This window comes from Zeus faber (genome assembly GCF_960531495.2).
Source record: "Zeus faber genome assembly, chromosome: 7".
Lineage (NCBI taxonomy): Eukaryota > Metazoa > Chordata > Actinopteri > Zeiformes > Zeidae > Zeus > Zeus faber.
This window is the reverse complement of record NC_137203.1, coordinates 21,617,593-21,631,306: the sequence shown is the minus strand read 5'-3', so window position 1 is coordinate 21,631,306 and position 13,714 is coordinate 21,617,593. Positions and strand designations below refer to the sequence as shown.

At 43.8% G+C, this 13,714-nt stretch overlaps 1 protein-coding gene across 1 annotated transcript; it reads right to left on the bottom strand.

Moving 5' to 3' along the window:
• Window positions 1-5,210: 5,210 nt before the first annotated feature.
• Window positions 5,211-9,838, bottom strand: rorb (RAR-related orphan receptor B; the record flags this gene model as incomplete). Its single annotated transcript, XM_080003916.1, has 10 exons — window positions 5,211-5,375; window positions 5,583-5,695; window positions 5,894-6,004; window positions 6,163-6,270; window positions 6,477-6,609; window positions 7,184-7,305; window positions 7,828-8,259; window positions 8,887-9,028; window positions 9,169-9,254; window positions 9,820-9,838. 10 exons carry the CDS (start codon window positions 9,836-9,838, stop codon window positions 5,211-5,213), a joined length of 1,431 nt encoding a protein of 476 aa, XP_079860042.1.
• Window positions 9,839-13,714: the final 3,876 nt, after the last annotated feature.

Sequence of the window (13,714 nt, the reverse complement as noted above, 5' to 3'; positions counted from 1 at the left end):
GACAGAAATGAACCCATAAAATGTATTTTTATTTTTTCTTCCCACAACAAAATGCCTACAAAAGCGATAAAATATAGGATTTAACAAAAAAAATCACTTCAGACCTTCACATATATGTACATCTCAAAAGTAGGAGACCCTATGGCGCTTGCCATGCTCTGAACTTCACACAACTAGGATCTGTCCAACCAGGGCGATTGCAGCTCTGATAAATATGTGCGTGCACGCACACACATGCGCGCGCGCGCACACACACACACACATGGGCACACGTGCACATTTCCTTCCGTCTGTCTGTACACGTGGAGATAACTGTCACTACAGTAGAGCTACTCGGATCCGCAGCAGGGTCGGAGTTCAGAGTTATGCAAAGTCCCTTCTCACCAAAAACAGAAAAACAAAAACAAATATAAAACAGTTCAATGTTATCAAACGCACACTTGCCTCGGAGTTCCCCTTTTTTTTGATTGGTTCTCAAGTAAACTCACACAGTAAAGCATCTACGTCCCATTCCGCCAGTCCGTCGTCTGCTCACTAGCTATGGCACTTTGAAAAGAAAAATCTTTTTTTTATTTTATTTTTTTACTTTTTTTTAAATGTGTTTTTATTATCATTTCTTTTGTTTCTTTTTGTTAGTTCAGTGTAAAAAGAGGTTTCTGCAGCCCAAAGACCTAACAGGATTTGGTTGCAAATTGCTACATTTTTTTTGTTTCCTCTTACTGGGAAGCAAAGACATTCTAAACAATAAATTAGAAATTCAACACTTCTCCAATTGCACACCTGTGTAACGCTGCGAGAAACAAAGGTCTTAAAGCCTTTGCAGAGTAAATACCCATCGTTCTGTGTTGGTCTCTGTCGCTCTTGAATACACACACACACACACACACACACACACACTCACACACTCAAACAGATTTCGTCAGAAAATTGAAAAATAAGTTGGGGGTGGAGTGAAATCGACCAAAGTGTATGAAAGTCAGTTTTATTTTCAAACGTAGTACAGTAAATGTATATAAAAAATGTCAGCGCACTTAATGGGTGTAACGCCCACGCCCGGTCTGAGTGTGACCATCCGTGGTGTGCGCTCGGTGTTGTTGTTGTTGCGTGTGGAAGGCAGTGTGATGCGTTCAGCCCCTCACGCTGAACAGGCTTCTCTGTAACATTCAGAATAGAACCTCCCCACCCCACCCCACCCCCCCATCCCCGCCCCCGTCCCTGCCCCGACCCAATTCAGGCCTCCATTCTGTTTCCATTTCAATAAGGCCAACTCATAAAGGCTCAATTCACTCAACGGTTCCTGCCTACTCCTGCACATTCAAATTTCCTCAGAAAAATGTAAAAGTTTGAAATTGAACAACAAAAAATATGAATAGGTTGCATATAAATAGAAGCCTTTTTATTTTAAAATCCTTCTGACTTGTGGAATTAAAAAAAAAAAAAAAAAAAAAAATTGCCTTTGAATTGACTGTATTGAAGTGGATTTAGCCCAGACTCCTCACCCAGCAACAAGACTCCCACCCCACCCCACCCCACCCCGGAAAACCCACATCGTCATGAGAAGAGAGAACACAAATAAACCTCAAATGTTTCATCGTCTTGAAACGTCATGCAAACAGAACAGCAACAGTAGGCTAATAGTAATAGAAGAGTAGTAGTCATAATTAGAACAATAATAGTAAATAGTTATAAAATAAAAAATAATCTTACAATGCAAACATTACAATAGTAAATGCCTCCAGTTCTTATTGCTACAATATCTTACTTACAGTGTTGGTTTTGCCACTCAGTTTTTTTGCCAGCACATCTCCCACATTTTCATCCCAACCCTGCTGATTCACAGTCTAACAAGGGAAAAAAAACAAAACAAAAAAAAAAACATAGAACATAGAAACCTTTATTCAGAATCAGGTAGAATTCACTGTCCGACGAGCTTTGAGACAAGTTGCTTGATCACCATTTCATTTGTGGAATTGCTTGATTTGTCCCACAAGCAGCAAACTAGACGGGAGATGTCAGTGAACAGTAATTATAATGGGATAGTGATTTTTGTGGATATTGTATATAGTATGAGCTCTAGATGCAGTTGGACAGTGAATTCCTTTCCCATAGACACGCACACACACACAGGCGCGCACACATACATACACACACACACACATAACACACAGACACATACTTATCAAAGCCTTGTCTGGGTAGATTCCATTTGCTGACATACGTTTACAGCGTATGCATTATTATCTTCAAAAGCAACGCTTCAATAATAATAATTTCTTTTTTTTCTTCAAAGTTCACAAAAATATTTAAAACCCTCTTTTAATGCAAAGTCAGAAAAAGAGCTGCTCCCTGAGAGATGCTGCGCAGTGCATCGAGCGTTAATGAGCAAGTGATTGTCTTAATAAGCCGCTGGCCTCTGTGCTGGAGTCAGGGGTCAGGGGTCAAGGGGTCGGGGGAATAATCCTCGGCACAACAGGGGAGGGAATTCGGACGGGGTCTGCGAGGAGTAAACTCTGACGGACAGTCAAATGGGTCACTAGTGAAGGATAGTGGCGTCTTGGGCCAAAGCTGGTGATGATGCCTGCCAGAAAAAGGCTTTGTCCCCTAAAGGTTGCTCCCATGTTTACTTCCTGTCCTGTCTACATGGATACAAAGCCTTTCAAGCGGAAATGCTGCACTTTTTTTTGGACAAGCTCCACTATTTGTATGTCTGTTTTCCCGTAAAGATTTGGCCACTGTGCAATAAACATGTGTAGAATGGTCTGAACACCAGGGTGAAAGCAGGCACTTTTTAAAATTTAATTAATAATAAAGGTGTTCATGTTCAGAAAGGTCGAATTAACTTAAGTCTTCAGTCCTCTGCCGAGGCCATCTTCAATATTCTGTTTTTTAACCTACTATTTTACCTGTCAAATCTCAATCATATTTATTGTGTTTATATGAGGTGTAATTTGATTACTTTATTAAATCGTAAAAAAATAATTCACAAAAGGTCACTGCAGATTTAGTCGGCAGGAAGATCATTTAAACACCCTGCTTTGCTATTAATTTGCTGTTATTTTAATTTGCGATAGAGGCAACTGCTATTATGAAAAATAGTAGTATATGACTTAATTTTGTATCTTTTTTTGACCATTTTGCAAATGTTGGTGTGTATTTCTTTAATGGTTCAAAAATCCATTTGAAAGGAAACTCTTTCGCTGTACCCTGCAAGTAATGCTTAGAGAGCATCTAGTGGCTAAAAGCAGAACTGCAACAAGTTGTCTGATTCCCTTAATGTCCCTCAAAACCAAAAGTCTTAGGTTTTCACAACTTAAAGACAAAACACCAACAATGCCCATCAAACCCCCTATGCGATTTTACACAGTGGCCAAATATTCACATGAACACATTTATTTTAAAAATAAAATAATGAAAGCATTGACAGTCTACACATGCCAATAAATATTGAATGGCTAAACAGAATAAAATAAATAAATAAAACACACTAAGTGATTGTCTATCACAGCCCTCTACACAGATAATAATTAAATATTGCAACTGTAAATGTTTGTAATTGATGAGAGGCGAGCCTGTTTTTCTTCACATCTAGTAGGAATCATACAACGTGTGTGAAGTCCCAACCCATCGTCGTACCGAGCCCACGGACAGGAAACGACAGGCGGACATTTTGACAGTGCAGAATCTAGTTTTAGTGCATTCTAGATATAAAATGGGCTACCCTGTGCTGAAAGCTGGGGGAGTAAAGGAAGGAAGGTGAGGAGGAGAAAGGCAGTTTGAAAGTTATTGCTCCATTGAGGGGGGGTCCTTCATATTCTCAGTCCGGAATGATTAACATCCATAGACTGGATTTGTGCAAAAAAAGTGATTGGAGGTTTAAGGGCGTACAGCACTTCTACCGAAGTTTGAGGATTTGGGGGAAAAAAAAAAAAGCGTGAACTAATTTAAATATTAGCTATTTATTTTGGTGGAAACATGTTCTGCTAACCAGATTTTTCTTTATTGGAGAACATGCTTTTGTGATTATCATGGCGCCCATCAAATCCTGTGTGCTGTGCTACAAACTGTCTCAAGGCCCTGACGGGGAGAGGGGGTGAGGTGAAAGAGGCAGGGTTTGCTGTGAGGTCCCATTGTTCTCTGATTGTTTCTCTCTGATTGTTCAAAAGCGGTCCAGCTTTTATTGGACGGAATTATTGCAGCAACAAAAAAAAGTCAGGACGGCAAATGTGCCAGGTTCTGTTTCTCGCAAAATAGAATATTTATGTATATATATTCCCGTTGAAAAGTAGTAGCCGTTATTATCTTTTTCTTTAAATCCTTCATATGTTTTTCTTTACATTTTTATAAGTTTTACACGTTAAGGATGCAACACCCTCTCTACATATCGACAGAATCCAGACAAGGCTTTTATAATATCAACAAAACCTGAATCACCTCCTGATTTTTTCCCCCCAATATTCTTTTACAAGTTTCATTTCAACTTTACAAATTCTGTACACATGAAACTATCGGATAGAATAAAACAGAAACACATAGACAAGGTATAGCCAGCCACAAACAGCCGCTCCTTTTTAAATTAGGACTAGGTTATTTGAACAGAACAAGAAGTAATACTGGAATCCGCTCTGCACTAGGAGAATATCTACAATAGCTTTTCTAAATCCACACAGTTCCCTCCCCCATCCGGCTCCGACAACTTCATAATGTCATCATGTATATAAAATGAAAAATAAAAATAAAAATCAACAAGACAAACAAAAAAAAATTATTATTTTTTTTACTCAGAGTTAAAACAAATGAACTTACCAAATTTTGGGGAAAAACAAATTTACAGCTTTAAAATTGTTCTTAAGATGTTTTTAAGTCTGTACATTTCTGGTCAGTTCGGTTTAGGATTGAGGAGGACGCCCCGCTCCGGTCGTGTCTGGGACTTGCTTTTCGTTAATATATACATTCTTCAGACTGTATCGGTGAACAGGATGGGATAAGTGCTGGACATTCCTAGTATTTGTTGGCGGCAACTGTGGGTTTCTGGCCCCTGCCCTCACCTGGGGCACCCGGGGAGTGCTTCAAAAGGGCGGTTGCCACGGCACCGAGACGGCCGTCATGGCTACTATTGTCAGGGCCACCGTCGTCTTGTCGGACGCGGTGGAGCAATTTGTACTTTTGTGGCCCTCCGCTGGTACCAGCTGGCGAGGTGGGACCACAGGCAGTCACTTGGGCATGGCCATGGCTGAGTTGGGGTCCGGGTTGAAGAGTTCTTTGTAGAGCGGAGGGAAAAGCACGTTGACGGTTTCGGGGTGGAGCTGCTGGAAGGTCTGGAGCTCTTCTGTGTGGAGCGTGCACAGGGCCGATAGCGTTGGAATACGACTTATCAGCTGCCAAGCAAGAGAGAAAGAGACAAGAAAAGACTGATAAGATACGGGTGGCTTCAGGATTCAGAGTTGGGTTCAATGACATAAAATGCGCCCTCAACCTTTCGGGCTTGGTGGTTTGAACCATTGTCCTTTGTGACTTTGTGATCCATCTCCTTTTAGCTGCAACAGTATGACTTGAGCAGAGAGCAGAAGCTCCTCTTGGCCTACCTTAGCCAGAGCATCCTCGTCCATGTGGTTCTTCTGCATAATGTGCTGCAAAGCAAAGTAGATCTTCTCTTGCAGCTTCTGCACTTTCCGGGGCTCCATCAGCCACGGCCGGTCTGCAGCACGGGGCGGAAAAACAACCGACCTTCAAACTTCAACATTTTATTTACCTGTAGGCTCTCTATGTATTCCACGAGCGAAAAGCCAAACATTCACATCTTTGTTTACTCACCACAGTGTCTTGACCTGAGGGTAAAGCAATGAATAGCCTGAAAGCACGGTTTGCTTCCTGTACGATAATTACATGCACTGACCTGTGGAGATGAGCACCGCGGCCGAGAACAAAGCAATTTCCTCCTCCGTCAGCTGCAACGTACACAGGCTCTTGGCAAAGTCAAACACGGCACTCACCAAGTCGTCGCACCCTTAAGAGAGAGTCATAGAAGTAGAAAAAACTTGAACAACAATGCATGGCATAAAAAAAGCAAATACATTTTTTGAACGTGCCGGAATGCTATTGATTGATTGAAGCAGGGTACTGTAATTTCATGGAACTGAATGAGTCGAAAACGAGAAATCGTACCTAGAGCCTTGAACATCTGCATGCCTCCGTACTTCCCCTCAAAAAGCACAGTATTGTTGAGAGGGTTAAACGCCCGACACATCCTGACCAAAACCACCTCCAGACAACCTGTTAGAGAGAGAGAGAGAGAGTGAAGGAATATCCTCATAGCAACCCAAACACTATTTTTACATCAGAGGACTGCATTTTACATCCCAAAGAAACCCCAAATAGATCACACAGTCTTCTCGTGGCTATGATTAAAAAAAAAATATATATATACTTTAATAACTGTAATAATACTACAGAGTGTAGCTTGGCTCTGAGTCTCTCACCTGACTTGAGCAGGAGGATCTGGTCGTTCTGGCAGAGTTCCATGAACCCTGAGATGCGCTTGGCAAACTCCACCACGTACTGGATGGCGTGAGTAATCTGGATGGCGCACTGCTGCCATAGCACGTCTCGTGTCTGGAAATAACACAAACACACCCCGTTTGGCAAAATGTGTTTTGCTTATTCATTCACAGTGGAAATGATGGCTTTGATGATAACTACAAAAATAAAACATGGAATTGTACAAAGCCAACTATTGATACAACAAGTCGAAGGGAATAGGTGAATTAATGAACTCCTATTACAGTAATAAAAGCGACGTATTCCTATTCCGGAAATCAAATGGACAATACCAGTATATTGCGTTTGTGCATTCCATCATTTCCCCTTTGTTAAAAACCTCCACGGATAAAGAATAAAAGGCTTGCATCTTGATCGTATAGTTAATTAATTTGAAGGAATGAACACGGTGCCGAAACACAACCACCGATCCAAACACAGACACACACATACAGGCACACTGATACACATACACAATCAAAAACAATGAATTGAAATAGCGGGTGAGAAGATCTTAATTCATGAAAAAAAAAAAAAAAAAAAGGAGAAGGGGGAAACAGCCGAGACGGTAAAAACTATACAATTACACACACACACACACACACACACACACACAGACTCGCACTGGGGGCGACATGCAGCTCCTCACCTTGCTCTGGTACATCTTGACATCCTCGTACGAGTGTGTCTGCCAGGCCAGCTGCTGCAGCTCCTCCGCCGTGTACTGACACGTCTCCAGATGAGACTTGATGATGTTCTGGGCGATGCGGTCTGGAGGGCGAGACTTGTTTGTCAATTCAGTGCTACACAGTTGTGTTGAATGGTATTCCTTTTGGTCGAATGCATTTAAAAATGGTCAGACAAAGCGTCTGGGCTCGCTGACTACTCCTGGAAATGTCAGAGCGGTTGGGAATCAAATATCTATACTTATTGTGGAGGGTTGGTCAAAGGTAGTTTACAGTATACACATCTACCAATCTTATATCAATTGGAATACATAGGACACATACTAACGTCCTCCTTAATAATCCCACCCCCTATCTTGACAGTATACCCACTCACCAATTACAGTATGCAGTGTTTAATTTACCTCTGGAACTAGTTTGAAAGGCCTGGGTTACACTGGATATACCTGTCAGTAGCATGGCACTTTGTTAGCCAGCTGTCTGCACTGTAAGCCTGTCTGATCTCCTGTTCTGCTTTCAGATTAGCACTCTGAATCACTCCCACTTCAACCAATACTTTCCCTCAAAGCCATCGTCGTGTTCTTTGAGCAGGCGAGCGGCTCCTTACCCAGCTCCCCCATGCTGGCGTTGTTGTGTCCCAGCTGACTGTCCTGGTAGCCGCTGTAGCTGAACAGGTTGGGCACCGGCGTCAGGTCGTACACGGGCTCCTGCTTGATGTGCTTCATCCCTGACATGTCCAAGCCTGACTGGTCGGGGGACGGCTGGGTGGAGTCCATGCTGTAGTAGCCCCCCGGCACACCTCCGCCGTTGCCGTGGCCCCCCTTGGGCAGCTCTATCACGTGGCCGTTGGCGTAGGTGCCGCCGATCTCGTGGTTGAGCGTGGACAGTCCGTTGGAGAGACTGGAGGAGTAGACGCGGGCCAGGGCCTCGGCCTCGCCGGTCTGCTGCTGCCGCTGCTCGTGGAGGCGCGCCTGGTGCTTCTGGACCTCGGCGTACAGGCTGTCGCGCTGCTTCTTGGACATGCGGCCAAACTTTACAGCTGCACGAGAGAGCAGAGGGGAGTTTGCGTGAGGAGGGGTTATGGAATAGGTACTATTGTATAGTATATCATTTAATACTTGTCATATAATGCTAATAATGATTCCCACTCTGCATCCATTACAGCCTGGCCGTCCTGGAAGGGCGGATCCCTACTTCTGTGACCCCTTCTCAAGGTTTCTTCCTTTTTTTCCCCCCTAGGGTTTTTTCTGGGTGTTTTCCCTTGTCCGGTTGGGGGTTAAGACCAGGGGATGCTATGTGAAGAAGCTATTTCTATGTGGAAATGTGATGTTTGTCAAGCTCTTTGAGACTGCGCTGTCACTAAGTGCTGTAGAAGACTAAAGTGTGCAGCCAAGCCTTTTTTTCTAGAACTTTTCTCCAACACTAAACAAGTTCATTTCGGAGAAAATCAAGATGAAATGAACGACTTCCAAATATTAAGAAAGAAAAAAGGATATAAACAATGTACGTGAATGTAGCAGTTAGTGTATTTTGGCTACACAAATACCTCATGTGCATCTGCTGTGTACATCTACGTGTTCAAACATGTACACGCATGCGAGTGCCCGTGGGTGTGGTGTCGTGTTGTGCTCAAGTGTTTTGCCTGCATGGCTTTCTGAGCCCTCACCATCTCGGGACATTCCGAGGGCGAGACACTTCTGCAGGCGGCAGTGTTGGCAGCGGTTGCGGTTGGTTCTGTCAATGAGGCAATTCCTCTGTCGAGGGCACGAGTAGGCTGCATTGTTCTGCTGACTACGTCTGAAGAAACCCTGGTGAAACGTCAATGAAAAGCTATTAATTTATTATATTACACCAGTGTGCATTTTTTGTGTATTTTTTGAGTATGTCGCATATTGTCGAAAACAAATCATATTAAAGGAGTGAGCGTTCCTCATATACAGTAACTTACCTTACATCCCTCACACGTAATGACTCCATAGTGGATCCCTGATGATTTGTCCCCGCAGATTTTGCATGGTATGACTTCTATTTGGGCTGCGGGCAGAGGAGAAGAGCGATGTGCATTACGCAACCGAGGTCAATGTAAAACACCCCTTTCACACACAGTTCTTCACCGGAGCAGAAAGACTACTCTTGACTCAGCAGCCTCACTGTGTGTGTGTGTGTGTGTGTGTGTGTGTGTGTGTGTGTGTGTGTGTGTGTGTGTGTGTGTGTGTGTGTGTGTGTGTGTGTGTGTGTGTGTGTGTGTGTGTGTGTGTGTGTGTGTGTGTGTGTGTGTGTGTGTGAGTGAGAGAAGGGTGTGTAGCAGAAGCTGATCAGCGACTGCTGTAGGACCTTCCCAATGTCAAGGATATAAAGGTTAGCGGGATGGCATAAAACACACACACATGTACACACACACAAATGCAGCACAATTGCATTATTTGTTGTGACGGTTCCTTTGTTTTCTACCCGAAAGAGAGACTGGTTAAGGTGACACATACATACATACGTACGTACGTACATGCATACATACAGACTTCTACAACCTATTGTATTTGTACTACAACTCCTTTTGTATTTCCGTGAAAAATATAACTTACAACAATCATTTACTTACTGTGTATCGGCAGCTCCATGTAAAGTCCCAACCAATGGCACAACATGCAAGCTGCACGAGCGTATCTATCAATCTATCATGCATTAGGCCATGTCACCTGTGCTGCAGGTCCTGTCAAGAGATATGAGATAAATCTACAGGCAGGTAGGTGTGCGCTGAGGTGGCACACTCTCTTTAAAGAGATTAGACGGCCATTCTAATCCTAAATGATTTCCCTTCTGAGCTCGTTTCCTCTGTTGCGCACTGACATACACATGGCTCGAGCAACTGTTGACCAATTATTTGTGTATGCACTCCTAAGTGTGTACGTAATAAATATGACACACACACACACACACACACACACACACACACACACACACACACGAACAAGCTTAATCAACAGTCAGAACTGGAAATACCAGTAACCTTACCTCTGAAGTTTTTGTGTGAATCTGCCTTTTCAATTCCCTAAAGGACATCTGTTAACCTTGGTTATGTGACTAATATATCACAGACAAGCGCCTGTGTGTGTGTGTGTGTGTGTATGTATGTGTGTATGTATGTATGTATGTATGTGTGTATGTATGTATGTATGTATGTGTGTATGTATGTATATATATATATATATTCATTCTGAGTTCCCAGACAGGGAGGTTACCCTGCTTGTGTATTCAGCCTACTGTGTTGAATTTGGTTGTATCTCAACTATGAAGCCATTCAGGTGAGGCTTCAAGGCTACATTTTCAACATGGGAAGTCCTTGTGGGTGGTGTTCTCTAACCAGCTTGCAAAGAGGAAGACTGCGGCGTATTGGATTAAGAAATTAATTTGAGCCTCTGCAAGTGCTGCCGGTACAGGTATAGCAGGTGCATATGCTGAGGAGGAATGAGTGTGCAGTATGCATAATAGGATAATCCTATATTGACGAGGATCACCGGAAAGAGTTCTGTCTGTCTAAGCAACTGCGAAGGCGCTGACAGAATGTGCTCTCCTCGTCTAGACGGTGCAAGTAGCGAGCCGGTAGCACCTGCCCCACCCCAAAGATTGAACCGAATTCCTGCACTTACACAGAGACAATCTGCCTCCATGTTTGCATCTGTACCCCCAGTTAATTAGATATCCGATTCTTTTTTTAATCAAGCACCCTGTGACGTAGCAGTAGGCGGAGAGAGACTGATGCCCTTCCCTGTTACAGGAGTCAGAGCAGAGAAGTCAGCGGAATGATCTAATTCTTGGTTCTTTTTTGATTCTTTTCCCCCACTATTGGACGGAGCAAAAATGTGAGTTGAGCCCGTCCCTGCAGGCCTTCGCACTGAAATACCTCAGTGCACCAGCGCGCCGCCTGGAATCAACAGTAGACTTGGGACAAGTGTGACAACCTTGGCATCGTTGAACGCCCCACGACGGAACCGTTGGTGACCCGTTGGGTGACCCGCTGTGCACTGCGTAGCTGGTGCCATGAGTTCTGGTGTGGTTCAAGATGTGACCCATTTAAAACCAATTCCTGGCTAACTGACTCTGAAGTGGGCCAGAGCGGTGCACTGGGCTGGGACGAACTGGCAAAGTGCACACACACATACACACACACACACACACACACACACACACACACACACACACACACACACACACACACACACACACACACACACACACACACACACACACACACACAGAACTGTCAATGAAAGTAGCCAGTAACAAACTATTTTTAGCCTGTTAAACAGGTCAGCTGCTCTTTAGGCGGTTATTAGTTATAGTCTAAAGACTAAAGATCAGCAAATAAAAGACTGTGTGTGTGTGTGTGTGTGTGTGTGTGTGTGGTGGTGTTTACTTTTGATTGTATCTCTCTTATTGAATGTGTACACATTAACACGTTGTGTGTACCCTGCCTGTGCCATTTTTTTGAAATTATGAAATGGAAAACATCACAGGAAATTCCAAGTGTAAATTGCTAAATAAGTTAGTTTTTTCAATGAATGCCTCGAGCCCACAGCTGCTGTGTTGAGAACAAACCATGTTGTATAAATTTCCAAGCAAATAATCTTCTAAAAGGTTGTTCTTAAATTATGTTGCACTGCGATGGTTTTAGTATTCAGGTAGGTCTTTGCTGCATATCGTTTTTTACCCCTCGGTTCTTATATAAAACATAATTTATTCTGGAGAATCAGGGGTGTGTGTGGGCACAGGCATTGTTTTAGTAAGCATTTCTTCGTATTAGTGTCTCACAGCACCTTCCGCACATTGTGCCGCACATTGTGGGGCGGGGAGAAAGAGAAGAGAAAACATGTGCGAGTGTATATTTTCACATGTTGGAGCGTGTGGGGGTGTGTGCATTGTTGTGTGTGTGTGTGTGTGTGTGTGTGTGTGTGTGTGTGTGTGCTGGTTGCCGGGGGGTGCTGTCAGGTGGGATATAGAGAGACGGTCATGACAGCATTGCCGTTGCCAGGGTGACCACCCACTCGCCGCGCTCGTCTGGCTGTCACAGCGATGATTTGCCGAGCCGTAACGCCGCCGAAGGAAGTGATGTCATCGTTGTGCAAAGCCAGCGCTTCTTATCATCTCACTTCCTCAGCCTCCCGCGCGTCCTAAACTCAGCGGTGGGCGCTCGCTTTGTCGACTGTTTAGTCAAAGAAGTCCCATTTTTTAGTCGACAATGGCGACAAAGTCTGTCGTCTCACACTCTGCCATAATATGCTTGATATGTAGAGTTTATAGACCACTACCAGGATAAAATCCCAAACTTTTAATCTGCTTGGTGTTAAACGGAGGCTCTTGTTTTTGAAGGAAATGCCAGGATGTGGGATAATGCATTTCAGTGCATATGATTTCATGGTATTCAGCTTGTGAAATAAACAAACCAACATGTACGTAGGGCAAACGATGAAGCTAAGATAGAATGTAACATATGCATATTTTCTCTATTCCCCTCATCTGTTGAAGGAAACGACGCTGGTTCAAAAAAATATAGCTGAGCTACCTAAGGACTCTGACTGGACTTGGGTTGACCCGCTCTAAGATGAGTGATTGACAGCTCTCTCAGCCAATCAGCGCACATAATCTATCCTGAGGTTATTATGTAAGAGCGGGACTGCAATGCTGGCGATTCCACAGCTAAGAGGAGGATCAGGGCAGAACAATCTCTCGAGGGGAGAGAGAGAACGGGGGGTGGGGTGAGAAATAGGGGGAAGGAAAGAAAGTATAAAATGGAAAATGCCTGTGAAAAAGACAAAGAAGCAAAGCGAGCTGTAGGTTTGTAAAGTAAATTGCAATCAACCCTCGTGTGTGTGTGTGTGTGTGTGTGTGTGTGTGTGTGTGTGTGTGTGTGTGTGTGTGTGTGTGTGTGTGTGTGTGTGTGTGTGTGTGTGTGTGTGTGTGTGTGTGTGTGTCTGTGTCTGTGTGTGTGTGTGTGTGTGTGTAAGACAAAAAAGGGAGCATGAACAAGGGTGTGCATGCGTGCACGGGTGTGCATGCGTGCACGTGTGCAACGGCAATTGCGGCCACGGGCGGCGTGTTGAGATGGCACGTGTGTTATGATAATTGATTTTTAATGAAGTGGGGATCTCTGGAGTATTTCCTGGGCTGGTCCTCTCTCCAAATAGAGTCCTAATTATCTGCATTACGCAGAGAATACAGCGGTAGCCGTAATTTGTCAAAACTACAAGCGAGCCCCTTTTGCCATTTTGCTTTCCTTTTGTGTGTGTGTGTGTGTGTGTGTGTGTGTGTGTGTGAGAGAGAGAGAGAGAGAGAGAGAGAGAGAGAGAGAGAGAGATAGAGATATTACCACTCATCACACACACACTGTCTGAAGAGGGGTGTTGCATAAGGGGCAGACTGGACATACAAGTTTCACATGTGCACTCCTTCACACACTCCTTATCAGATGGTATGGCTATCCCAGTGCACTGATTTGC